General features: G+C 47.6%; 8 protein-coding genes across 8 annotated transcripts; 5 read left to right on the top strand and 3 right to left on the bottom strand.

The window, feature by feature from the left end:
- Positions 1-186: 186 nt before the first annotated feature.
- On the top strand, positions 187-3147 carry RhiXN_01307 (uncharacterized protein; the record flags this gene model as incomplete). The annotated part of the gene is made up of 8 exons (XM_043321126.1): positions 187-261; positions 313-464; positions 770-1162; positions 1225-1642; positions 1695-1932; positions 1977-2067; positions 2128-2412; positions 2454-3147. 8 exons carry the CDS (start codon positions 187-189, stop codon positions 3145-3147), a joined length of 2346 nt encoding a protein of 781 aa, XP_043186949.1.
- Positions 3148-5780: 2633 nt separating this feature from the next.
- On the bottom strand, positions 5781-6744 carry RhiXN_01306 (ICE-like protease (caspase) p20 domain protein; the record flags this gene model as incomplete). Its single annotated transcript, XM_043321125.1, has 7 exons — positions 5781-5813; positions 5871-5909; positions 5962-6034; positions 6090-6175; positions 6224-6292; positions 6357-6538; positions 6606-6744. The coding sequence occupies 7 exons, from the start codon at positions 6742-6744 to the stop codon at positions 5781-5783; spliced, it is 621 nt and encodes a 206-aa protein (XP_043186948.1).
- Positions 6745-6965: 221 nt separating this feature from the next.
- Positions 6966-8025, bottom strand: RhiXN_01305 (ICE-like protease (caspase) p20 domain protein; the record flags this gene model as incomplete). Its single annotated transcript, XM_043321124.1, has 6 exons — positions 6966-7090; positions 7144-7350; positions 7405-7465; positions 7516-7609; positions 7658-7764; positions 7825-8025. 6 exons carry the CDS (start codon positions 8023-8025, stop codon positions 6966-6968), a joined length of 795 nt encoding a protein of 264 aa, XP_043186947.1.
- Positions 8026-9991: 1966 nt separating this feature from the next.
- RhiXN_01304 (ICE-like protease (caspase) p20 domain protein) lies at positions 9992-12351 on the top strand (the record flags this gene model as incomplete). Its single annotated transcript, XM_043321123.1, has 14 exons — positions 9992-10207; positions 10266-10356; positions 10409-10505; positions 10597-10631; positions 10693-10902; positions 10958-11121; positions 11172-11183; positions 11239-11263; positions 11325-11456; positions 11512-11743; positions 12009-12029; positions 12092-12164; positions 12220-12258; positions 12319-12351. The coding sequence occupies 14 exons, from the start codon at positions 9992-9994 to the stop codon at positions 12349-12351; spliced, it is 1380 nt and encodes a 459-aa protein (XP_043186946.1).
- Positions 12352-14131: 1780 nt separating this feature from the next.
- RhiXN_01303 (phosphatidylserine decarboxylase family protein) lies at positions 14132-15457 on the top strand (the record flags this gene model as incomplete). The annotated part of the gene is made up of 2 exons (XM_043321122.1): positions 14132-14350; positions 14411-15457. 2 exons carry the CDS (start codon positions 14132-14134, stop codon positions 15455-15457), a joined length of 1266 nt encoding a protein of 421 aa, XP_043186945.1.
- A 1844-nt stretch (positions 15458-17301) lies between these two features.
- RhiXN_01302 (microtubule organizer protein 1) lies at positions 17302-21027 on the top strand (the record flags this gene model as incomplete). The annotated part of the gene is made up of 11 exons (XM_043321121.1): positions 17302-17793; positions 17841-18707; positions 18754-19059; positions 19110-19427; positions 19480-19746; positions 19800-19889; positions 19936-20124; positions 20177-20322; positions 20374-20509; positions 20563-20882; positions 20934-21027. The coding sequence occupies 11 exons, from the start codon at positions 17302-17304 to the stop codon at positions 21025-21027; spliced, it is 3225 nt and encodes a 1074-aa protein (XP_043186944.1).
- A 97-nt stretch (positions 21028-21124) lies between these two features.
- RhiXN_01301 (alpha/beta hydrolase family protein) lies at positions 21125-22793 on the bottom strand (the record flags this gene model as incomplete). The annotated part of the gene is made up of 3 exons (XM_043321120.1): positions 21125-22120; positions 22176-22523; positions 22578-22793. 3 exons carry the CDS (start codon positions 22791-22793, stop codon positions 21125-21127), a joined length of 1560 nt encoding a protein of 519 aa, XP_043186943.1.
- Positions 22794-23251: 458 nt separating this feature from the next.
- RhiXN_01300 (Serine/threonine-protein kinase) lies at positions 23252-25837 on the top strand (the record flags this gene model as incomplete). The annotated part of the gene is made up of 9 exons (XM_043321119.1): positions 23252-23661; positions 23712-24094; positions 24143-24429; positions 24480-24709; positions 24764-24901; positions 24953-25106; positions 25163-25277; positions 25334-25575; positions 25634-25837. 9 exons carry the CDS (start codon positions 23252-23254, stop codon positions 25835-25837), a joined length of 2163 nt encoding a protein of 720 aa, XP_043186942.1.
- Between the last annotated feature and the right edge of the window lie 869 nt (positions 25838-26706).

The raw sequence follows: 26706 nt of genomic DNA, 5'->3' as shown, positions 1-26706 counted from the left end.
TGGTACGACAGGTCCCTCGGCCACTCAGAAGGGGAAATTTAGATTGGACAACATCGGGACGGTTTCTGGACATTCCTCAAGCACAAATGTGGGGACCGAAGCCCCCAAAAAGGTAGCTTCTCTTGCCTCATTCTATACAGATTGGTTCACCCATAGCGCTATTCATAGGCTAAGAAGGTAACTGGTATGGATCAACCACAATCTCCATCGGAAGAAGGAGGACCTCGGCCTCAAGTAAAGAAGAAGGTTCTGCGTAGTAAAGTAAGCGCCTCATAAGCCACACTTCTTGATTGGTGAATCTCATTATTTTAGGGCAAAGTACGTCTGGTAGCGCCAGTGGACCCTCTAGAACTCTTGGAGCCTGATGAAGAGGGCACTGAAATGGGCAAAGAGGCAAGGGTATGGAAGATATACGTGAAGGAAGCAGACAAATGGGATGCAGAGCTGATCGATGGATGGAATAGGTGAGCTGAAACTTCGTGTCTATCAGGACTAGCTGATGGGGCATGACTAGGTCACTGGACATGATATTAGGCACGTAGCTATAACTTGATGTATTTCTTTTCTAAAGTGAGCTTACATCCGTTTGTTTTTTCATAGTTTGTAGGTAAAGACAGTCGTGGCTCAGAGGTTATGATACTTATGCATATCATCCACTGCATTTTGCCAGGCGGCGCTGTTCTCGGCTATCTCTTCGGCGTAAGTAGTTAATCTCGAACAACTATCCTCGGGGCGATACAAATAGGTATTGACTAGCGAACTGGAATAGATTTATAATTGAAAGTTCGAAGATGCTGACGCAGGATTCCAATGCTATTACAGTCAATGCACTATTTACAATCTCCCAGAGCCTGGCTGCCATCGCCAACAACGTCCCGGGGAACACTTCTACTTTAGCATCAACCGCTTCAAACTTGGAGTCTAGCCCTGGCTCACCAAAACATGCGGTAATAATCAATACCCTTTGGTACTTCTCTCTCAGCCTAAGCGTTGCGACTTCACTCCTTTCCATGCTTGCCAAGGACTGGTGCTACTCGGAGCTAACCGAACCGGGCATCCATGGGATCAAGCCCTTCGAAGACAGAGAAAGGGACGATGATCGAACAATGGAAAATGCAAGAGCTAATCAACGTCCTACCATTCCTTATCCATTCTTCCCTCCGTAAGCATGTATCTCTTTACTCCTAGTCACGGTCTGATGTTGCGTCTGGCCTTGATGTCTAGTACTTTTTGCTATTGGTCTATGCATCTACGTCTGGGACTTGAATCAAACAGTCGCAATCCCCGTCATTTGCGTCACTTGTATAGCTTCGGCATTTTACATCTGGTCAAGTCTCATGGCAAGCGTCGTAAAACTATTTCCTTATACCACAATTCTCTCGAGAATCGTGCAGTCCGAGTACAGCACAAGTACAAGGATGCAAAGAAGCACGGCAAGGCGTTCATTTCAAGCATGATAGATGTCATATCTTCTGCTGCTTCTGGGGTGCTTATACGCGCTTTGTTGGGTGCTTACCGCAATCCTTTACATACTTCGTCTCCCAGTGACGGCCGTATACCATATTTGGCACAATTTTCTTTGGAGAAAACCTGGGGATACCAACCACCTCAAGTCGTACCTAGAAAATGTGAAGAAACTCGTGTCCGGTGGTATTCATCCCAAACTCCATAAATGGCTCACAAGCGCCCGCCAGAACGTATCAGAATTTTCTCGCCCATGGGCGCCACGTGAGAGTGATCACGACCACGTTGCTAGCTTAGCGCTTCGGTGGCTCATACAAAACTGCGAAAATGCTTCTTCCGTAGACGCAGCACTCCAGGCAATCGCGGGGGCCAGTGCAAGAATACCAAAAGAGCCGCTAGAGGCATGTCGTGCAGCGTTACAGATTGTGCGACGCCTAGCTTCCGATCCGGATACTGAAGAAGCAGAGCGTAATAACAAGCTATATGCCGAGCTCTTACGATCCTAGGTTCAGGCCCCAGACCAGGCAAAGGAGCCAGGGGGATAAAAGAAAACACCTCTAGCGCTGATGTATTTCTCCGTAACTTCCAACCAGAACACGAACGGTGAGAGCTGTTATAGTGTCTTCGAAATAGATTCTGACCGCTTTTCAACCCTAATTTTAGGCAGATCGATGAGCTAATTACTTCCACCGACTTCTCGCCAACTCCATATAACCTTGAAGCGCTTTATCTGGGAAGCACTGCTGCGTCGATCAGCTCCCGTCTGCTCAAAGGGGACGACTCAGATGCCTCTGATACATTCGCAAAATTGATTAGTCTTCTCCTCGATCACATAGAATCCAGTGTCAGACAACTGAACTCAGCTGCCTTGCGATCCCTGACAAATACCACAGTCATGCTTGCGTCGTGCTCCCCCACGTCATTGTTCAGTCCTGCCGACACTGATAGGTGTATCCGCAGCTGCCTTGATCTTATATCCTCCAACCCAGGAGCCCTCAGATAGAAAGCGTGCTGGATGCATCTACAGCGTTTCTCGTATGTCTATCACTCCATAGTCTTCCAGCAATCGAGGAGACCGAACAATCTCTCTGTATTACCACTGGCACTCGGGTCGAACGTGCGACATTATTTCTCACCGATCAACACTCACAGAGACAACCCGCCAAATCAGCGTTTTATCATGTCGCAATGGCAGAGATGCTATTTAGCTGGAACTCACACGAAGATAGCAAAATGGCACAGGATATAGCAGATAAAAGAGAGCAACTCAGTATGGCTTACCTTCGCGAGGGGCTCAAGATACAGCTGCCTACATCAGAGAGACAGCGTGCTGCAGAAATTAGGAATCAGCAACTCGCGATTTCCGAGTTTCTCGTAGCCGTAGATCGAGTCTGCAAGTTGACGGCTCATTCCGAAGATTGCGCTTCGAGCAACGTCGTGAATTTATCGCCACCGGTATACTGGCTCTTCGTATGGGCCACTTGCCTGACTCGGCTTGACGCGGATCGAGCCATAACCGATAAGTTGCTACCAAGCATGGCATTTCCCGTATTGAGTGTAGAGTTTGCGACTATTGTAGATGAGGTTATGCCCATGCTATGGGCGACCTACAACGACCAAAACCTCGGGTTCGAAGGCTCATCTCAGTCATGGCGGTTTCCACCACCGATTGTGGCAGGTTGAAGGTGCAAATTCAGAGTGGCTACTGTCCAGACCAAAGCACTTGCAGCTATGCAACTATGGATTTTGTTATGCCTTGCCGAAGGCTCATCGGACGAACAGACAAGGCTTAGAAATATTATAGAGCGCCAAACTAAACGAGATCTTGGAAACCAAAGAATTGTCGAATTCAAACAAGAAGTTGAAAACAAGATAATCGCCGATTACCGAAAAGGCCATAACATCAAGGTGTACTCAGCTCGAATCATCAAGTGCATAATTGAGGATCGTAAAGGGCAACCCAGGGATGAGGGGAGCCGATTGACAACCGTAAATATATCGGAACCTGATTTAGTCCTATCTCGTCGAGTCAATCAAGAGCTACGCAATGTCCCGCTCGCTCTCCAAGGCCTAGCGTCATTCGCAGAAAGGCATAGAATCACACAGCAGGGCTATCCCTCAAGCAGTCAGGATCTCCACAAGGGAGGTTTTCATCACTGGAAGAAAGCTACGAGCTTGCTGGCCGGGTTCCGCAAAAATTCAGTCGGAACTTATGGGAGAACCGGAGCAAATGACAGAGGATGACAAGCATAATGATGATCACGTAGCGATATCTATGATCCCTGCTGAGCCTTTCTCGACTGGGGGCCGCCTTCCAAAAGGTGATCATTTTTTTTACGCAATCTTAGTACTGGCGCCATGAACTCTGTGATTATGTGAATGTTTGATTGGTGTCGGAATCATTTATACGTTGTTTTGTCTTGTTTCCAACATCCGGTGCACGAATTGATTTCTTTATACCAACTTTCGCCCTCAAAATTGTTGCTAAGTCTCGTAAATGGAGACATGTCGAACCCAAATCCTTTAGATTCAACGTTCTGCTCAACCATTCCCCAGGACCTAGTATTACACTTTAGCATCGAGTCTTTGTTCTTTTGGTTTAGCACTCCTGGGACTCAGACTCCGCGTATTGTTGCAGATGACACTGGTACCGCGCCACTGAGCAAACTCGGGTGGGCGGCCGGCGCGGTACCAATCAAAGATTCGAGGATTCAGTAAGAAATAACCTTGCGGTATTAGTCGAAACCCTACCAGTCATTCAGGTCAAAAGTTTCCGGATATTTTCATGGACTGTTTTTGGTACATCTCGCCAGAAAATCCGTTTCCTTCGGAAATCTAGTAGACTTATACAGTCGTCTCTCCTCCTATTCTCTTTTGATCCATGCTCGCGTTTCGGTTTTTTTATGACAGATTGACATGGGATTTCATACGGACGCTTTCTACTGACTTCAAAGAAAACTATCGTAAGTCATTGACTGAGTGCGCCCTTGACCTTGAGATGCAAGATGTAAATAATCCCTACAAGGTAAACCGGTCACATTCAATGCGCATAGTTGACCGAAAGAGGAACAAAATCTCTGGTACCACCATCCGGAATTGCTGGCGTTGTGATTACATCTTTCTGTACACAATTACGAAGAGGAACTATGGGCCATGTTCGTCCAGGCCAAGCTCTGGACTCCGGTGTTTTGTTTTATTTTGACTTAGTTTTGTCGCTCTCTTTATATATGACTTCTTATTCAAGCTATTTCATTCAATTTGTTCACGCGTTTTCAGCCTTTACTTCCTTGGTGAATATATCTATGCTATCTGAAAGCGCGAAAGCGATTGATAACTAAGCGGGCGACCAAGCTAGAAGCAGCCCGCAATTCCGTGAGAATACCCTGTTAATGGGAGCCCATCGACAAGCATGGAAGGAGAGACGACTGTATCTCACGGTGGCGCCTCCTTCCTGATTGTATATGCACAGTGTGCACGGTGAACCCCAAAAGTGCGGAAAATCCGCATGACGTCCAGATTTTGCCAGACATCCGCACCTAAATCGCAGAATCCGTACCTCGACGACACACAGGGGTGAGTTGAGGATGCGGATTCGTGGGAAAACTGGTCGGATTTTGCCAACACTCCGCATATAACGCGCGATTTTTCACGTTCAGAAAATCCGCACTTTTGGGGTCCACCGTGGTGTCGAGCGATCGTGTGAGCGAATGATAGTAGCAATTCTGTAATGTGTGTAGATGTGTGGGCGAGTGGGACTCACAGAAATGAGGGGCGAAAACTAATGACTGCGCGGGCATATGAGACTCGCACTGCGTTGTATGCAGGAAACGCGGAAGGCATGTAGGCGCCGTAGTGGGGCGTTGACACTATAAACGATGTGAAAAAAGTTACATTGATCAAGACGCGCTGACCAACCCAGCCCAACATAAGTTTTACCAGCTCCTGGTGCTTCGTGGCAAAACATCACTTCGATACACCTAAATTCTCAATTGCAAGAGTAGGAAGTTGGTGCTTAGGCAATTATTTCCTATGTCGGGAAATCGAAGACCCCATAATTTAGGGGATTTCTCCAGCTATATTTTGGATATCTTACCGCAAGATTGTAAGCTTGAAAGAGAAGAGCAAATGCACTTGGTTCGGACTAATTGACCCTGAACTCGAGCCTGGTATGATGAGTTCAAAAACTAGGTGATAACAAATTATTACTGATGCACAGGTCCCCCAGTGTTCAATCTTCATTTACAATTCGATACAAAACATATGAGATAAATTGAAGCCTACCCGAGGACTCCCATCCGGGGGCCATCGCCCTCCCATCAGAGTATAACAGTTGAGTTCAAAAGGTCGTCCTGTTATGTCCGTGTAGTAGAAACTTCGGCTTCAGGAGAGGGAATACGACTTTATACCTTGCTTCCTTGTGTATCATCGGGAAGAGAGCTCCATAGCTATTGGGGTGGCTTGGTGAGTATATCAGATCTGGGGAGGACTAAAACTCACCTGGACGAACTGAGGATTAGGTCCGCTTTTCAAATTCCAAATGCTGGCTTTTTGAATGTTAGTGATTTCAGAGCTATTTTGGTGAATCAGAAACTCTTGAAAAATAGAGTGAGAATGAAAACCCTCACCTGACTTGTTCGTATAGTCTCCTGTAAGTGAATTCTTTAGACCAGTTGGGACTATTCCTGAATTTACGACAATTGGCAATAAATGACTGAAAGTCCTGGTTAATAAAAAAAAATGGCACAGAAGAGCGACTGACTGCGGTGAATGTTCCGCCAAAGGCTGTGTCCCAGGACTCCTGTCGCGAATGGGCAGCAGTCCAACATCGCTACCAAGGATGTGAGAGTAAATGTAAGTTACTTTGGCCCGCAAGATTACTATGAAATCCTCACCACAACATAGGGTTTGGTATGGTCCATTTGTTTCTCCCTGTCAGGAAGTACTTCATGCAAAGTTACGTCAGCGCCGCCAATTCCGACCGCGCCAAGTAGTTTCGAGAAGAATCTGGGCCCTGAAGTTACAGTCTTGGAATCGCCTTCCGATCCCCCCTTTGATTCCTCACTTTTCAGAATGCCTACGATACCAATCAAATGTTCATAGATTAGTACATAATATTGAAGGGTGGACCAGAAAGAATGTACTGAGTTCCGCCTGTTGAATTACATCGCCTTCGCGGGACCACCCATGGGTTGAGGGAATCTGGGAGCTCTCATCTATGGCCCTGAAACCAGCGCCTTCAACCTTGTGCGCAAGTCTAATGGTATGAATGGCCGGTGTCATTATCGCAATGTATAGCCAAATGGAGGTGGGAAAACCCACTGAGCATTCTGCCGCTTTCACAGCACTATGCACGGCGGAGGTTAGCGTTCAGATTTTCCATCTAAGCTTGAGGGCTCACATCCAGTACACACTACAAAGAAATTATGAGCAGTAACCATTTAACACATAGGGGTAGCCTACGGTCATGATAGATCCCTCGGGGAGTCTTGATAGATGTTCATTCAATGCCTTTGGGGAATTGAGGCTTCTGGCTTAGGATGGATGGTGATTGCACCTGCCTTGTCAAATATCAAGCAGTTCGAGTCTTCCATTTTGGGGTTCACGTCGTTGCTTCCTGTAACAATTCCTGGCCAACATACTATGTGAGTACACAATAATAGCTCCGTCTCTATGACCAACCCTGCTTATAGTACTCTAAATCCTGCAGAAGCACCTTTATTTCGGTAATTCTTCCTGCAGTGATTTGGGAGGGAGTTCTTTCAGTGTCACCCTTCCTGGGCTCAACCTTAGGATCCCACGAGTCCTCTCCCCACTTATCTATCCCTGGACGACGAAGCTGTTTCCCGTCCTTGTCGTTCGAGAGGAAATGTCCACCATGTCCACTATCTTTAGGCAATTAACATCAGGGTGAGGCTTTGGGCGTGTTCATGTAAAACCTACAATGCATGAAACGATAATCGCCAGAACGTACGTTGCTGGTTAGCCATTCAAGGCTTTTTAGCTAGGTACCGATAATAATATTAGCAAGGGATACTATGACGCCCAACAAACTTTAATTTGATTTACAATGTTATCTTTCGTTGGAAACGAACCCGATTTGGGATCAACTCCGGAAACATCACATAGGATTCGAATATTCTCTGGTCTGTAATCAAAAACGTCAACTAGCGCCTAGATATTAGCTACATTTCACACATCCAAATTATATCTAGGTCTCCCAAGCATATTATATACCGCATATGTATCGAAGGGAGGCCCATCCAAGATACCCCAGCGAAATTCCTTGTATTGCGCCGAGATCTTTATTCAAATGATATGTGGTAGGCAACTCTACACCTAAAAACGAGACTTTACACTCACAAGAAGGGCTCTACGTTCCACTGAATCAGGGGGAGCAGAGTTTCCGGTGTGTATATTATCCCCAAGTTGGACTGCCTTTAGAAGGTTTGCTTCCATGATGGTCCTTTCGGGGTGAGAGCTACCCCGATCGTTAGTGGCACTTGCAATGTGCCGGGGGATGATGATAACACCACTTTGATTATCTGTAGGAATAACGCTCATATTAAGAACTAAAGGATGGGGGAGGAGGTAGTCTTAGGTGCAATGTCAAATCGAGAGCCTGTTTCGATGTGTTCAAATACTCCAGCAGTATTGGGTGCACGTTCCTATCTCTTCTATGGCAAGAGAACTTGAGATTAATGGAGTGTTCAGGAGACTCTTCCGCCGATAAATGATGGCCATAGCCTCTCACTGGATGGCATTCGTTTATGTAGCTACTTGGGGCCGAAGAATGCTATCAAGCGACTAGGATATAAGGGGCTGACCCGTATAGGCGCAATCAGTTCAGATTTTTCACAGAACATTTCGACGTGCTCCAGGAATACATCGGAGAGGTATAATATTCTCAGAAGCACTGCTTCGGCTTGAAGAGTCTACGGTAGTTCCCGTATAAAATTATGTTAACATTTGAATGGATAATGAGTGATTGTGATCGCTTCGCGATCGAAGCGAATTAGGCTGGATTTAAATTTCGAATTTCTCTAAGGAGAAGTTATCCTTCTCGGCCCATGATTTCATGGATCGCATGAATGTAGTGCAGACTGCCCAGACCATTGGTTTGGTTTAACAACCGGGTTCTCCTACAATATCGATCATCTGACTGAAGACGGGCTAAGCTCCGTTTTTTCACCCGCACCCGCATTATTTCGGTTTATTAAGTTAAGTAGTACCATCTGGAACACCAAACATTGGGGCGAGAAAGAATCTACAGGAATGGCGACAATTGATTGATAGAAGCACGGGCGATATATGTATATAAGGCAAAGGAAACCCAATACGCAATGGTAAACCGGAACAAGGGAGAGGGCGTCGATTTCCGGAAAAATAGAGACGCATGAAGTTAGACGGGAGAAGACAAAGCAGCCAACTGACGCGTAGAGCTACGCGTAAGTGGAAGCAATAGCCTGAAGCATTTGTTTGAGTATCGTGTTTTCGGTGATTATTCTACATGTGCTGTATCGAGAACAGGATCGAAGGACATCTTCCGAGTGTCTCCCCTTCGCTCATGTATTTTCCCTTCCTACCTAAGAATAGCCTCCCTGCGGCTGTTGTTCTCCTAATTACAACACTATTTCATGGGCCAAAGCAGAGAGGGGGAGTGAAGGGAGAAGTGTTAAAAATGTAATACTCAAGCTTAAGTATCAAGCAACTCGTACGCACTTGATTGAAGATCAGGCGACGCTGAGAGGACTTTTGCGATGGACATCGATTTGAGTGACCTCTTGGGCTGGGATATACACCTGAAGTGAAACGCTAGGGTGTTGACTATGGTCCATGAATCAATCGCGTAGTTGGTTTGAGAAAATGATATAGATGTACTTCCATTGCGAGTTAAAGCCATTCTCGGGAGAAACGCACTATGCGAGAAAATCAGATGGTCTGGTATTGCTGCAGGTACATACTCAAGATATATTTCAACAGTGTCCAGAAAATTCGCAGTTTGGGATTCACCCGGGGGACAGATCTGGAATCAGACCTGAGTGCATACGATTGGGTAGAGTATTGAAATGGACTAATATGAAGGCCATGTACCATTGTTCTGGGATCACTGTGTATGTGGGAGGGATGGTCTATTCGGCTGCTCGTCCAACGCGGCAACGAAGCTCTCGGAAGTCTTGCTGAACCCATGATGCACCGATATTATCATTGGCCCCTTAATACAGGCGATACAATCCCGGGAGTAGTAAGGGAGAGATCATTCAATTTAGCCCTGACGGCCGCGGGACACAATGAACGGAGATCTTGAAGCATCGATTTGAAATAGAGAGAAAATGGTATAAGCGCACCTGGGGCCGCAAGTTATATTGGTTCGGGCACTTCCCAGTCAGTGGCCGGGGTCCTATGATATCTGCAGTCTCCTTGTCGTGGAATGAGTAGGCGGAGGGTCTGCCATTGTCACATGAGTACAAAGGAAACTTCGACTGCGTATTGCCTCTGGGCATATCTCCCCTTCCATTTAGCTCCTACTATGAGCATCAATCCCACTGATGAGAATAATGTTATCGTCACTCCTCGAGGAATCGCAAGCGCAGCTGTCGTGCAGAATGATGTCGCAGCCAATCGTCGAAGAAGGCTGGAGATCGAGAAGGACCTTCAAGATGCGATCCAGTGCGGAGATAACATAAGTATAAATGGCGCTTCCACTCGAGGGCAAGGTACTCAAGTGGAGCGCAGAGCTCTAATAGTGAGTGCCGGACGAAACGAATAGCTATAGCCATTAGACATATGTGCCTTTTCTAAAGATTGCACCAACATATGAGGAGTACAAAAACAAAACGCTAGCGACCTTAACTTCAACCGCTGCAGATGCAAGACTAGTATATAAAATGCTTGGTAAGCCTCGGGAAGGACCTCGTAGGATAAGTGACTGATAATCAGGCATTAGTTGAGCACTTCGATTATAAGCCTGAAAACATTCGGATTCTTTGTAACGTTAATGTTCCGGGTATGGACGGTCGTTCGTTCCCAACCAAAAAAATATAGTGCGTTAAAGGGCTGCTCCTTGCAGTTCTGAAGTATTTCAAATTGATGCTCTATTTTCATCTAGTTGAAAAGCCTTGATTGGTTAACTAGCGACGTGAGCCCCGGCTATTATCGTTTCCTACACTGTGCGTTTATACATGAATGCGTCTACTTCTTTCCCTAATGTGTTGTTTCTATTGATTCAAGTCAGCGGACACGGAATTATTCAACTCAGCAAGAACGAAAATGAAGGAAAACTGGTTCGGCGCCCAGGGTCAAACATTTTGGGCAAAGATCGGTGGAGGCCAGATGTTAAGCCTAGGCAGGGCGACACTGAGCGAGCGCCTTCACAAATTACCGCAGAAAGAATCAAGGAAATAACAGTGTCACTCGGTGATCTGGCATATTATAATGAGGGTTAGTTGGATATTTGAGGAAATGTTACTACATACTCACGTCATACGCCGACTAGCGATTGCTACGGGAAATTATGACGGCAATAAGAAGCTAGAAAACAATTTAATATATGATAAGGTATCCGCAATCGTCAAACTCTCCAATCTTAAGGCTCACTTCTGTAAACTCAAGACACTTAATGGGTACCTATCAAAGCTCCCGGAGGATTCTGTTATGACTGTGAGCAGTGATCGTACAGTAGCTGGCTACTCCTGACACACTTATCGCAGTGCACACTCGATGTGAGGCAAGAGCATTCTGACGATGAGCCCAAATGCTGATCTCTATGACGAATAGTGTTGTGCAAGTGGTAGAATGCTCAGTCCGTTAATTAATTTTGTTCGATTGTGTGATGGAGTGACTACAGCTAATCATACACTTAGATTTACACACAAAGGTGGAAGGTGCTGGGTTTAGAGGTGGAGATGATGAGAGTGATTCAGACGAAGACTCAGACGATAAGCCACCTGGCAGGTGGTCTCGTGAGAATGAAGCGATCCGGAACTCGGAACTCGGTGCGCTTCCTCCTGTAGACTTAAGATGTGACTAATTCTTCAAGTCGGGTCTTAGATCTTATAGGGGCTACCAACTCACGAGGGGCGTTGGATCAAGGAAGAGCTGAAGCTGGTTCTGGACAGAATTCTAGTAAACCGGTCGCCGAGAGAACAGAGCTTGAGGCCGGCTTCATCCCGGGAGCCAGGATTTTCTCGAGACTTCTTGGTGCAGTTGGTATTAGCAGTTTCCAAGTGACTTTGAGTGAAGAGCTCCCTGATGCAGAAAAGCAAATGGACCATACCAGACCGTATGTTGTGGTGAGTCCTGTCCTGCGACGTTGAGGCTCGAGCCAGCCAATGCTCATCCTTGCACACTCACAAGCGATCATGGAGCGCCGCTCACCAACGCCAAGAGTCCTTTAATGCAAATGACGGATTCACCGGAACGTTCACAAGGGTAAGTCACGCATACTATGCAAGATTCTTTGGGGTTGATCTGTGGGTTTAGTTTTTTACTGAGAATTGTCGAAATTATAAGGCCAATCTGAATTTTCCAAACCTGTTCACTTATAGGAACCTATACGACAAAGTTAGGTGAATACTGATGGTTTGAACGGCCAGATAACTTGTGAAATGTGTCCTGATTTGGAAATTAGCCTCGACGTAACTCAGCATCGGCAAGCAGCCATCCCCAAACTGGGAAGCGGCCCCAACCCTCAGTTTGTCCAGGTATGACCCCTGATTGGGTATGATACTGTGCAAAACTATTGATACACCTCAACAGCTATGGGGTTCCCTACCTGATGATTCCCAAGCCAGCAAGGTATGGCCTAGCATCTACTACCTTGTCCATAAAGTTTGACTGACACATGGCGTAAATAAGGACGGTCTCCTGGACTCGAATGTTATATTCTAATGGGGCACTGCGTATGAAAATCGCATCCGCTCTCTTACACAGGTTGCCCTTATTATTGATTGACCATGTCTTATAATAAACTGGGAACGAAATTGAACAAACAACAATACTCAAATTCAGGATGAAACTATTAATGTTACTATTGCGACATTTGGCCGTATACGTCCTGCGCGGGCCCAGTATTAGAAGTAAATTATAGGGACTAGCATTGTTCATTCCAAAACTGTTGGGCTTGGTATTCAGCATGCGTTTGATTCTAATCTTATCCAATATGAAAATATATATGATTCGCCTATATGCTGTGATCTTATTTGTAGCAAGGCATGAAAGCCACGTAGAAAGCATGCTGTCATGGCCTCAAAGAGATAACAATCGACCGAACGTATAGGATAGAAGCAAACAAGCTATATACAAGAACACTAATGAGTCCAGCAAACCCATCGATGAAAATTGACAAAAGAAAGGCCAGCTTGTGCGCGTAAATTGTAGAGGTCTCATAGGAGACGCAGTTGTTTTACTCGCATCTAAATTGCGCGTGTTCCGACGTCTTTCAGCTGGCACGGTATGAGATACCCTGGTGGTTATGTTCACTGCCGATCGGATCAGATAACGGTATGCCATCAAGAGGGCCCGCATTACCCAATGTCATTATGATCCAACTCTTGGGTCACGTACTGCATTCTCGAAAATAACATTGATGCACAATCGATATATTAGATCGGAATTAGATCAGGACTTGCAGGCGATCATGGCTCCTCGAGCGTCTCGATCGATCTCCGGAACTTTCTGCTTTGGACAAGCCGGGTATTGAAGATCCATAACGTAACTTCTCACATACGAAACCCCAAAACCTTAACCACGGGCACCACTCCGTGATGGATGAGACATTTGAGCTAAGGATCATCTAGGAAAATGTACGACTCGGTGCTATAATAAGTTATGAGTATAATATATTACTTATGTAGAACATACTGCTTTCAACTTCATCTAGCCTTGATTTGGCGTTGCACCTGTTACGGGAAATAGTCTGCATTTCGTTTTTCCACCCGCTCGTTATTTGGTCAGGTGAACGACCACCAATATCCCCCACTCGCCTGGTTTTGTACGACACGCTGATATGGTGCTGAAAATCGCACCCGAGATTAGGGCACGCATGACCCACTGACACTGCAACAGGAGGCGCGCTGTTCCATCGAGTATACCGACCTTTCTGGGCTAAGAATCGATTGGCAAGCTTGTCATGTGGTGTATCATCTGTGGTACGTCCCACGGACAAAGTCACCAGACGATGAGTGGGGCGGAAAATCGGAATGCAGACTATTTCCGTAACAACTGCATACCTTCGCTCAACCAAATTCTGGCTCTCGTCGGGGTTTGAATTAAAACTTAGTTCCAAAATGCCACTCATTCATTCAGGTAAGTTCCGATAAAAATTTTCCAGTGATCTTTGGTGATCTCTGGGGGCCTAGAATTAAGTGATCGAGCTGTTGGTAACGTAGGATATGGGGCTGCTATACTGCAGGTGTGGTGACAATCATGATAATTGCGTGGACCTGCTCTTTGGGGGAATGGTTCCTTCACGGTCTTCCACAAGCTTTCGCCCCAGAATCCTCTCCGAGAGAAGCCTCAAACTCATTGGAGACTAGAACTTGACAGTCAAACGTGTGGCCTTCTATAAAAGCTCGATGGCTAAGCCGCAAAACTCACACTCTACCATCTTCAAAAAGTTTCTCATTGAGCTCAAATATCATTCGATTCATATCTCTGCTCTAAAGAGACGATGGCTCTTAATCTACGCCGTTATAATGGCTGGATACCCAGCCGCAAGGCTTACGACGCTTATTTTAGCGATCTAGTGCGTGGTGCGACCACCCGGAGTAGAGCACTATCCACACATACTCCACCCGTGAAGGAGTTCGAACAAGCTATTCGGGCTGACCCCGCCATGGTCAAATTATTCGATGACGTTTTCCTGCAAGCACCTGAACTGCCGAGCCAGGTATATCTCTATCAGACTAGGCGTGATCTTCTATTCGCTAATCCTCCGGGGCTTCGATAGATTCCCGATTTCGATCATTTCTTGCATATACTCGACCTTATCGTCGGCGAGCCTCCCAAGTTCAAGGTTGTGGAGGAGGGTGGGTTCTCCGAACCTATTGGTGTTCCGATGTACATCCTATTCGATCTCCTCAGTAACACCGCCGCGGCTTACGACCTATTCCGTATGAAGGCATTCAACCAGGCGTTGAAGAAGCTCTTATGTAGCTGGGGCGAATACCTCTTAACGGATGATTCCGGCAAAACGCTTACTAACAAGCCTGATGGCTGGTTCAGTGATGCGGCCATGACGATATTGGAGGAAGGTCGTGGTAAATTCAACGATACATATGTGATTCTCGATGAAAATGCCGTCAATCGAGGATACAAGTCATGGGACGCGTTCTTCACTAGAGGAATCAAGCCCGAAAAGCGCCCCGTCATACCACCAGCAGAGGGCAAACCCGTTATCTATAATGCTTGCGAATCCACCGTTGAGCGTTATAAATTTCACGTCAAGAAGCACGACAAGTTCTGGCTCAAAGGCACGATGGATTACTCCTTGTGCGACATTTTTGACGGGGACAAAGAGACTGCTGAACTCTTCGTCGGCGGGACGGTTTACCAGGCATTCCTGAGTCCTCAAGACTATCATCGTTGGCACAGCCCCGTCAAGGGCACAGTCAAGCAAGCGCGTATTGTAGATGGAACTTATTACGCCGTTTTGCCAGACGAAGGTGAAAATGGCGACCCACGTGGTACTCTGATCCGCAGCCAGCCTTGGCTCACAGTGGCTGCTACCCGCGCCATAATCACCATCGAGGCAGACGATCCAAAAATTGGTCTTGTGGCTTTCATCGGAATCGGAATGGCAGAAGTGTCCACTTGTCAGTTATCGATCGGGGCAGGCGATAGTGTTGCCCCGGGGAAGGAGATTGGGATGTTCCACTTCGGGGGATCTTCTCATGCACTCATCTTCGGTCCTAAGACCAAGATTACTTTCTCAGACGAAGTTAAACCTGGCCAACATCTTCACGTGAATAGGATCATCGCCGCTGTTGACCAGTAACTCTCTGGCCTGCAAGTTAACAACCAAAAGCTGTGCTCGAGTTTGTGTGTAGCCGTACTTGCGTTGTTTTCTCTCTCATGTTCTAGTGAATACTTTCACCTTGAATTAAATGAATTTAACAATGTCATTGAGGCAAAATAAGAATAATTATACACGTATAAGAGTGGTAGGTGAAGCATTTCGATTGACCCAACAGAGTGTACAGGGCTATGGTGACAGAGTATGTACTACCCGTTTGTATGAGTTCTCAGAACCGGTGTTGGCGACGTCATCTATCACATGCGCATCGATATTGATGACAGGAGTTTGAAAGTATCTACTCAGAATATATTTATTTTATCAATTATATAGAAAATATGAATAATGAGTACTAGAGAGCTCGAGCACGTGTTGAAAACAGAGGTACATTGGATCATCGTGATCAGTCTTTATGTAACCCCGAAATTGCTTGACCAGGTTATTTCTCTCGTTTTTTCTCGTATGATTTAGCCCCAGTATACTCAGTGGTTATTCTGGTAGCCTACTTCGGTCTACATCCCAGTATTGCGCGCATATAGGAAGCATACATTACAGATTACGCATTTAAGGTCCCTAAAGATTTGATATCTATTCATTTAGAGGCGTTCGTAAAGAGCATATGAGTGCCCAATGAGCATGATATTCACTAAACTCTGTACCTTTGGAGACCTGGCAGTGGCTATATTGGCGGCTCTGATATCGGTGATAACTCAGAGGGTACGGTATACATTGGCAATTTGCGCCTCGTGGCTGTGGACAGTTATGTCTTATAAGGAGTTCTGACGTTTTGCTGCTCCCAAAAATACTGATAACAATAAAGTCGTAGATTACTTTCGTGAGCTTGGTCATCAGTTTCAGAGAATATTTTGAACGCGTACAAAAAGGTTTCAATCCTCAGCCATAAGGTTGGATTGTTGTACAAGCCATATTTGCAGCTACCATTTACTCACTTTACTCATATCAAAATTGTCCGAGCCGATTACATCCAATCAGTTATGATTGAAGTACGACTCTCATTTTGATTTTCCACAAGTCATGATCTTTCTGTAAATACATCGAAAGGAGGGCCATTACGTATGATGTGATGTATCAACTACACCACTTTGACAAAATCCTCTTGGGAAGTGAAAAACCATCGTTACGGGAGTGGAGGGGTGGAGGGCTCGCAAGAACTCGGACTCTAAGGTTTATGGTGTACGAGTGATTGAATCTGCTAAGATAATAGTATTGTAATTAGCCCATTGAGCACGTTTGCTACCTCTGTTAATCGAGCGGAGCGTATGATGACAAGAGTTAGATATAGTACGAATCCATAATTGATCGAGAGACGCACATCTAAAGATCTATCGAGGCTCCAGCGACTGGGAAATCCCTTCAATGGGCTCGAAACAAATTCGTGCTTTCTAGCCCCACCAACTCACTTGAGCATTTCGTGCCAAGGGTTAGCATCTCGTTATAGGCTAGATTTGTCACCCTTGAGTTTAGTGGTGTTGGAAGAAATAAGACTTTGGCCAATTTCGTGGAATTAGGTGGGCGAGACCTCCGAAAGAAAATAGTGATCGTCAGAGAATCCAGAATAATTGCTTGAAGCTCAAGCACCCCAGAAAGCGGTATTGTTTGCAAGTCAGATCAGCTATATAATACAACTTCATTCGTACTTGTATGCCTGGGCCTTGTTTGGGAAGTCGCCCTGAGCATCAGTCATAGGAGAGCACTTACGGTTGAGTGATAAGCGCCGAGGATCCACAAGCGCCGAGCTGGGGTAATGTGCCAAACGTTACGCCAACAACCACTGGTAATAGCTAGGTTGTGATAATTTCGCGCGAATGTCTGCGCGGGGCCGTGCGAGTCGGTTCAAAGATGCGTCAGCGGACGCATCGGGATTGTCATTACCCCATGATGTCTCTTTCGGATCGTACCAATCTTCTTTCGCCTCTCCAGGACCACCCAGCCGCAAGCCATCCGGATCAGCTCAGACCGTGTCCTCCAATCCCTCGTCGGCGCCTATAGCCACGCCTTCACCCGTACCTCGCAGGAGGAGTAGTATCCGCACTGTTACCGCCCAGGATGAGAATCCAGGAGTCAGTACACCAAAGGGTCCACCCCGAATCAATAGCTTTGTACTGCGCGACGTAGATGACTCTCTCGATCGACTTGCAGAAATAAGTGGAAATGGACCAGACAGTCCCGCACCTAGTCCTGACAAAGAAAAGCGCACTCTACTACTAGATTCCACCCCTGGTCGTACCAAGTTGAAAGATGCTAAGGCTGCTGCCACGGACAAGGGACCAACAATGACACTTCGAGAGCAGGAGAAAGTACGCACATATCAGAATAACTACGATCACCACTAATTGATATGTAGCTAATTGATCAAGTCAAGCGAGAAAACTTTGCACTTAAACTAAAGGTTCATTTTCTTGAAGAGCGTCTGAATCAACTTGCGCCTGATCACCTCGAAGCTGCTCTCAAGCAAAACATCTCGCTAAAAATCGAAGTTCAATCCCAACGCGTCGAACTAAAGAAGCACAAAAAGGCAGCTACCGATGCCGAGCGTGCGATGGCCGAACTGCGTCGCGAGATGGAGGCTTCGGGATCCAGCTCAACTGCGTTGCAAGAGGAGCGTGCTAGACGGATTGAAACCGAACGATTACTCGATGAACGCGACCGGGAATTACGTGCCTTGCGTAGGCGCGTCGGATCTGGAGGAAGTGCAACCGGAGAGGTTCAGGACCTACGTGCGAGGAATGCCCAGTTGGAGGACGAGCTTGAAGAAGTGAGACAAGCATTGGTCGAAACAAACGAGGCACTCGAACGCTCAGGTGCCGCGGTGGTGGAAGAGTTGGAGGACGAGAACGCAGCGCTGAGGCGCGAGGCCCAAGCTCAACTCGATGCCCTCGCCCAGTTAGGAGAAGAACGCGACGATGCATTGGAAGAATTGGATGCTATAAGACTGGCACACGAGCAATTGATTCGTCGCCATGAGTCGTCTCTGCAAGACCGTTCGGCTTCTCGCTTGCAATTTGAGGATGAGCGGAATGAGCGAGAGGCTCTCGAGGAAGACGTCAACGCTCTACGCGACAAGCTTACTGCCACGAACATCGAGATGGAGAGTAGGGAGAACGAGTTTAGGGTTCTCGAGGCCGAGTTGCGAGCCGACATGGACGAGCGAGATGCCGAGTGGAGACAGGAGATGGCCGAGCTGGGATCCCGTGTGGAAGAACTACAGGATGTGGGTATATTCACCTAGCTATGCTAACAATCTAACTCGAGTTTAGGCGCTGGCTGCTCGCGAAGAAGAGCTTCGAGAAGTCCGACTCCGGAATGAGGACCTCGAAGAAAACACGACTATACTTCATGACCAGGTCGAAACTGCGTTTGCTCACGTCGAAAACGAGCGTAATGCTCTGATAAACGAAAAGGAAGATCGTGAGGCCGAACTGGAAGCTGCGAATGCTGATATCGCCGCTCAAGGGAAGAGGATATACGAGTTGGAGGAGGCGCTGGAAGCTGCGCAGGCTGCTGAAGCCGAGGCAAGGCAGGAGCGAGAGGTGGAGATGCAAGTCGTGGCGGCGCTCAAGGAGGTGAGTATCGATTGTTTCGTGACATTTTTGGAGATTAACCTGTATCGCAGAAATTATCCACAGCTAAAAACGAACTTCGATCACTACAGACCTCTTATACCGCACTCGAAGATCAATTAGCTGCTCAAAGAGAGCGAGAAACAGAGATGTCGCGTCGAGACGACCTCATTGCTGAGGAGATGGAGGACCTGCGGGCTATTCGAGAAGAGCTAGAGGCCGAGAAGCGTGCGCTGGAAGACGATCTCATGAGGACGGAAGATAAGTGGGAGAAGGAGCGTGCTGATAGGGAAAGAGAAGGGAAGATCTGGGCTGGACGTCTAGAGGACGCCGAGCGGCTGCAAGCAAGGGCGGTGGATGAACTCGAGCACGTGAGTCGCGGTTAATGCTAACTGGGGAATACATGACTCAAATATGGTGTAGGATTTGGAGCATGCTCGAGAACAGCTGCGATCTGTCGAGTTGACTTTGGCCCAGCGAGATGCCGATCTAGCGGCAGTCCAAGCCGCACTTCGTTCGTTGGAAACAGCGCGCGAGAACTCTACCACCGATAAGTTCTCCATGGAGCTCGAGTTGGATCGGTTACGACGAGACTTGGAGAGGTGCGAAGACGAACTTGCGCGTGCTCGACGAGAGTTGGCAGATGCAGAGAGTAGAGGTCGTGAGAGGGAGGCTGTGGTGGACAAGATGGTAGGCAAAATTCGTGGGTCAATAAGTAAATTGATTGACCGTAATCTATGCAGCACGCGGAGAAACGAGACCTGGAAACGCAGCTCGCAGTTCAGCGCCAGACTCGACTGAACCTCTCAGAAAAGCTCGATGCGGCCCAGGCGGTAGGCCATTCGTCTCTCCTGTATCCTAATTCTCATCATTTGGTAGAACCTGAAAACCATCGAGACCGACGCCGCCTCCCATAAGCTCCGTATAACTGAGCTCGAATCGCGATTAAGCAAGGACCAAAGATCACACGCAACCACCGAAGCACAATACCGCGAGCAAATCACGGAGCGGAACACACTCCTGTTAACGATCTGCAAATACATAGATCAGGTACTGGGTGCTGACAAGGTGCGTCGCAAGCTCAACCCATCAAAGCATCACTGACGAAGAGCGAGTTTAGAAGCGAAGTGGTGATGGGAAACCGTTCACGAATTTCTCCGTGTTTCATGATCGGATTTTGGAGCGTTTGAGGTCGCTGACGATGATCAACACCGAGTTTGTGAAGCGCTCGCAAGAATTAGAAGCACGGTTGATGGGCAAGATTCAGTGAGACCAGTCTAAGAGCAGGTCCTGGGTTGGATTCTAATTGATGAACAGGGAGCTGAACAAGGCATTGGATGCCCGCATGAAGGGACTGGACAAATTCGAAGTGAGCTTGAAGACGGTCGCCGAGGCAAGGCAAGGGTGGCGAAAGAAACTTGGGGCAAAAGAAGGCGAACTCGATGCGCTTCGAGTACGTCACCCACCTACCCCGCGTTCTCTCGACATAGTCTAACACTCATACAGGCACATAACGACGAGCTCACGATCCAACTCCGCCAGCTCCGACGCGCTTCCTCGGGCGAAGGCGTTCTCGCTAGCACCGAAATCAAATCTCTGTCGGCCCGAGCCCAAAATGCCGAACGGCGCTTACAAAACGCTCAGAACTTGCTTGCTGCTGCCGAAGAGCGGTTCACGCAACAGTCCGAGAGGAATTCAGGTTCAGAGATGAGGTGGGAGGCGAGAGTGAAAGAATATGAGGGGCGGGTGAGGGCTGCGGAAGAGAAGGTGAAGAGGGAAAGACAGGGCGCAAAGGAGAGAACTACTGAGTTGGAGAACGCGATTAGGTGCGTCTTTAACGATCTACTCATCGGATATTATCTAATGGCTCGGGATAGGTCCCTGGAGAGACAACTAGAAAGGGAGAAGAAACGTAGTGCCCAGCTCAGCGATATGAACGACCTGAACAAGGTCAACCCTGGCAGTTCATAGGTTTCAGTATATGATTGGTTGTTAATATTTCGGTCGCTATCTTTTTGCACGTGTACAATACTCTACTGTTCGTCTTAAATATTATTTACATATTCTTCTAGTCCCTTGAAACTCGGTCGATGACTTTGATCAAACCTTTCCAGCTCTCCCTTCTCAAAAACATTTGAGCGTGGTCTAATCCGCCGAGGTAATATGCTTCAATGTTTCCACCTTTGCAAGTTGTGGGAACGAACGCGTCCGGGTGTGGGACAGGTGGAACAAACGGTCGAAGGTCGGTGGTCTTGAACGTAGGCGGGGCAGTATTGGTAAGATAAGTCCAAATAGCGGGTGAGTCAACAATAATGTCTTCTCCGCTTAACACTACCGCGACTCGAGGCTTCGAATCTGTAGATCCTTCTCTCGGCTCATCATGCCAAAGTGAGTCTAAATCCTCTTTCCAGATCACACACTCTGTCCAGAAGAAATACCTAGAAAGGGAATGGGCTACACCCGGATCTGTGCACGCGAAATAGTATATTTCATGCTCGTTTGCACTCTTGGGCTTCCTATAAAGAAAGTTTCGGGCCACGGAAGGTAAATGCAGTAGAATAGGAATCGGGTCGAATAAAGTAACCGAGCTCGGTCGAGGTATGAGGGGGTGGTCGGATTGCGCAGTGGAGCGAATCATGATCGAAGATATTCCCGTGCCGTACGAGTGACCTGCAAGGTTGTAGGATGTTATCTGGTGGTGGTTGAAAATTGTCCCGAGGGCTGACTGGAATTCTCGTGGAGACAAGGGCGGACGGGTGATTCGCCCTGAGATGTTGAGAAACTCTGGAACGAGTATACCTGCATCTGGATGGGCCTTGGAATAGAAGATCAAGAGGGGAAGGTATGGTAGGAGACCAATCCCAATGCCGTGTAGAAATAGCAGAGGGGTGGGCTGTTTGGTGGTTGAACTGGCTTTGTACCAGTATGAGAGAAGGGGAGAAGGAGAGCGGGTAGAGAAGATCGTGTGCAGACGCGGAGGGAAGATCGGGACTGGGGCCGAATAATGGGTGAACCCATGATACCTGAGTACGGCTGAAGAAATCACATCTATAGCGCATACAATCTAGGGAAGGGTGATATATACCAGAGGCAGGGTTGAAAAGATATGTAGTACGTACAAAGTACCAGATTACTGGTCGATGGTACACGACAACATCATCCAACGTGATTCGGATGCTCTTCAACTTGGGATCGTGTCCTGGGGGAAACCTCTTCCCCAGCGATTTTTCCAGAGCCTGGACGTATTCTTCAAGTTCTTCGTCATGCTTGGAGCATTTTTCATTGATACATGGTTCACCGGCAAAGAAGCCCCATTTAAGCCATTGAACGACGTTTTCTCGCGGGACATGTGACGGAGAATCAAGAAACCATTGATTGAAGCTTTGATCATCTTTGAGGTGGGCTATGCAGCGGGCAAAGAGCTGGTGCCGATCTTCTGACGAAAGCGGAGGTGGATGGACAGCAGGCTGGGGATCTAGGATGTGAGGGCACGGGAATAATGGAGAGAGTAGCTGGCTCACCCTTTGGAGGAACGCTTTGCGAGGAAGAAAGAAGAAGAGGTAAAACACCACTTCAATCAGAGTGTATGTCGTAATCGGGTAATACCTCCTGAGTGGATATGAAGACCAGAATACCGAGAGAGAAAGATGGAAAAACGAGATTGGGGTAATGGCACGTATTGCGTAGATTCCAGCCAGAACAACAAGACGCTCTAGTTGAGAGATACCAACAAGCATCGAGATACAGACGAGGTCGCTACTCTATTGAGGTATTGGTATCGTAGTGGATATAGAATTAGGGCTACTCAATAATAGCAGGCGAGAGAAAGGATATTAATAGACAATACGGTCTGAGGAATTCCGAGAAGCAAACTCAGAGAGGGGTATACGCTGCTTATATTCTAGAATTTCAATTCACGTACCGTCACTGTTGGTGGGTGCGGCTGCCACCGTCGTCATTAGGGCCCATAAATTGGCGCTAATTCGGCCCATCGTCAGTTTGTCAGCACTGCCACCGTGGGAGTTGGTCATCCATGAGAATTGGTCATGGGTGGAGTTAGCTGCTCGAACGACGACCACAACTACTCTTTGGTTGATCCGGCGGTGTTGTTGATTTGCTCGTGCGGTGTTTACGCCCACATCCGTAAACGTTGATAGCTGACCTCGCAATATTTAAATTACGTAAATATTGCATTATGTCTACAGGATCGAAAAGGCCGCTTCCCCCAGACTACGACTCACCGTTGCCGTATGGAAGTGACAATGAGAGTAAACGACGGAGAGACGATGATAGGCGCCGCGAGAGGGATGATGACAGGCGTAGGGACAGGGATAGAGAAAGAGACCGAGATAGGGAGAGAGACAGGGACCGAGCGCGTGATCGACGAGGAGGGCGTGACAGAGACAGAGAACGGGACAGAGACAGAGATAGACACCACGATCGCAGACGAGACTCGATAGAACGCAGACGCCGCAGTCGGGAACGAGGCAGGGACAAGGTCAGGGACCCCAACTATCGATCCAAGTCTCGCGACTACTCTAGGTCCAGAAAACGCAGTCCGGCACCGGCTACTCCTGCAAAGGACTCGGAACGCGAAGAGGGCGAGTAAGTCCATCTCTTAAATTCAATATTGCACAATTTCTCAACCTTCGCAGAGTCTCCCCTCCCAAATCCACTACCGCTCTTCCATCCCCGCCACAAGAAAAGATCAACTCTCCCAAATCGGCACCTACCGAACCAGCAGTCGAGCTCGAGATTCCGTCTTCACCGCCACCGCTCGAAGATATCATCGCTCAACGACGTGCCCGGAGACAAGCTATTCTCGCCAAACACGCTGCCGCATCAACAGCACCTACTCAACCCGCTTCCCCAGCTCTTTCCGTTGGAGGTTTAACTTTAAATGGAGCAAGTAGTGGTACTGGTGTCCCTTCTACTCCTCTTCCTGCTATTCCTGCCCATGTTGTTCAGAACGGACGATCTGTCACAGGTACACCTGAGCCTGCAGCAAACAAGGCCAACAGCGCTGCGTCGGATAACGGTGTGTTTCCTTGCTTATGGCTCATCTTGTACTAACCGATTCTCGTAGGGCAAGCAACTCCCGCCGGCTCTGACGGTATATTCTCCCTCGCCAAAGCCAAAGACGACACTACCGCCATGAATGAGGGTACCTCTGCAGCCGAATACGACCCAACGCTCGATTGGAGGGAGGATCAAGCTCGTCGCGCCGCCCACCAGACCTCTCAAGCTGAACTCGCCGATGGGATTGGGGAGCGGGGAGAAGTTAAAGATGATAGCATGCAAGTAGACGAAGAGGACGATGACTTGGATGATATGTTTGCTGTTGGCAGCAGGAAGATTAAACTCACCGCTCCAGTATGTATCTCGTGACTAGGTTATCCCTATACACTCATCTCGCTCTCCAGAAAACTACCGTGCCAGCCCCAGTCGTAACAGCCCCAGCGCTCAACATGGAAGCAGATGATCCCGAAGGTTACTACCAAATCATACTTGGAGAGCTTTTGGATAATGGCAAGTACCAAGTGTTCAGTATCCTAGGAAAAGGAATGTTCTCGGCTGTTGTTCGCGCACGAATTATGGATGACCCCACTGGCCGAGAAGTGGCCATCAAAATTATTAGGAGCCAGGAGAGCATGTGAGTTTCCCGCCCTTCCAAGGCAAGTCTCTGACTCACCGAGACGGAAAATAGGTACAAAGCGGGCCAGAAAGAGATTCAAATCCTTAACAAACTCGCCCAGAACGACCCGGACGATAAGAAACATGTGATTAGACTGGAGGGCACATTTGAGCATCGAGGTCATTTGTGCCTTGTTTTCGAGTCTTTGAGGTTTGCCCTATCGTCCTCTGGTACTATATACATTGCTGACTAGGTATGTAGCATGAACCTCCGTGATGTTATTAAAAAGTTCGGAAAAGATGTCGGACTTAATATTCGAGCTGTCCGGGCATATACCCATCAATTGTTCCTGTCGCTTTCGTTGCTGAAGAAGGCAAACATTATGCATGCGGATATCAAGCCGGACAATATTCTCGTAAGCCATTGTATCATGTTTTCATGCTTTTATGAACTAGACCATTGCAATGACAGGTCAGCGAAAACAAGACGGTAGTCAAACTTTGCGATTTGGGTTCTGCATCGGATGTCTCCGAGAACGACATAACTCCCTACTTAGTTTCTCGATTTTATCGAGCCCCTGAGATTAGTGGGTGCGATATCTTTTGCTGTACCTGCGGTGGCTAACTTTTGTCCAAACTCAAGTCCTTGGCCTTCCATACGACGCTTCGATCGACATCTGGTCCATTGGATGTACACTCTACGAGTTGTACACTGGCAAGATTCTCTTCCCAGGTCGGACGAACAACCAAATGCTCCTGCATATGATGGAGCTCAAAGGTCGATTCAATACCAAGATGATACGCAAGGCTAAATTTGGCGATATACACTTTGACGAGAACGCAGGTGTATTCTTGAGCGTGGAAAAAGATCGCATTACAGGCGCCGTACGTTTTCATCTTGCGTGGATTGCTATTTGTCCGAGCTAATCCCATCTCATGACAGGACGTGGTAAAACGAGTGACGATCTCCAAGCCGACCAAGGACATTCGTGCGAGGGTCTTGGCCGCTGGGGGAGGTGCGACCAGCGACGAGGAAAACAAGCTCACGCTGGCGTTTATAGATTTGCTAGACAAGTGTTTGACTCTCGATCCGGCGCGGAGGATCACGCCCAAGGAGGCACTGATGCATCCGTTTGTGCGGAATTAGTGGGGATGTTAAGTTGGATTCTTCCTGAGGAAATGACCTATGCTGCGGGATTTGGGTGCGTCGAAGTAGGTGGCATTGAGCGCTACGACTCACGGTCCGGACAGAGCAAGACGAGTTCTGGTATCAATTTATTTAACAGGTCTCTATGTATACTACGATGCCAAGGCACAAACACAGTTGTTTTAATCCTGTAAGGGCATAAATTGCGGGTCTTTCCTTCGGTGGGACGGTCCGACTCTTGAACCTCCCTTGACACTATGAACAGGCGGTATCGTCATAATCACTGGATATGAGCACGGATCGAAGATTCACAACTTGAAAAAGGATCAATCACATCGACGGACCAGCTTCCTGTCTGGGTCAGTCTTCCCGGAACTCGCCTGAGCCACTTTATTTCACACACCGTATCGGGTCTAGCCCATGCTGAATGGCCTCTCCAGTTCGGTCCATCTGGCGATCCATAACAAACACTTATCCAGGTCATTTTCATATACTTGGACCGCCGGCCCCTCGAGATAGAACAGCAGTCGAGGGCGGACCTAGGAGCAGCCAAACAATTCAAAAGGTTTCACGTTCGTTCGCGTATGGTTAAGGCAAACATTGGACTTGACGCGGCCACAATTGATATACTAAGCGCGGACCTTGTACTAGGCGTAGGATCCGATATCCTCGAGGTCATAAAGCGAGCAGGTCGCTTAGGCTTGAAGAGGATAAGGTTTTACACCTCCAGGCGTGACCTTGACCGCGTATTGACTATCTCATAAGAAGTTGACTCTATCGCCCGAGCTGGGCACCAGAATTCGTCCAAGTTCTATCTTTATCCTTGCGTTTAGGTATGTTAGAGTTTTATCTGGACATGGTAGATGTCA

The sequence above is a fragment of the Rhizoctonia solani genome, chromosome 16, assembly GCF_016906535.1.
Source record: "Rhizoctonia solani chromosome 16, complete sequence".
Lineage (NCBI taxonomy): Eukaryota > Fungi > Basidiomycota > Agaricomycetes > Cantharellales > Ceratobasidiaceae > Rhizoctonia > Rhizoctonia solani.
Note: the sequence above shows the minus strand (reverse complement) of the source record. Positions and strands in the feature narration are given on the sequence as shown.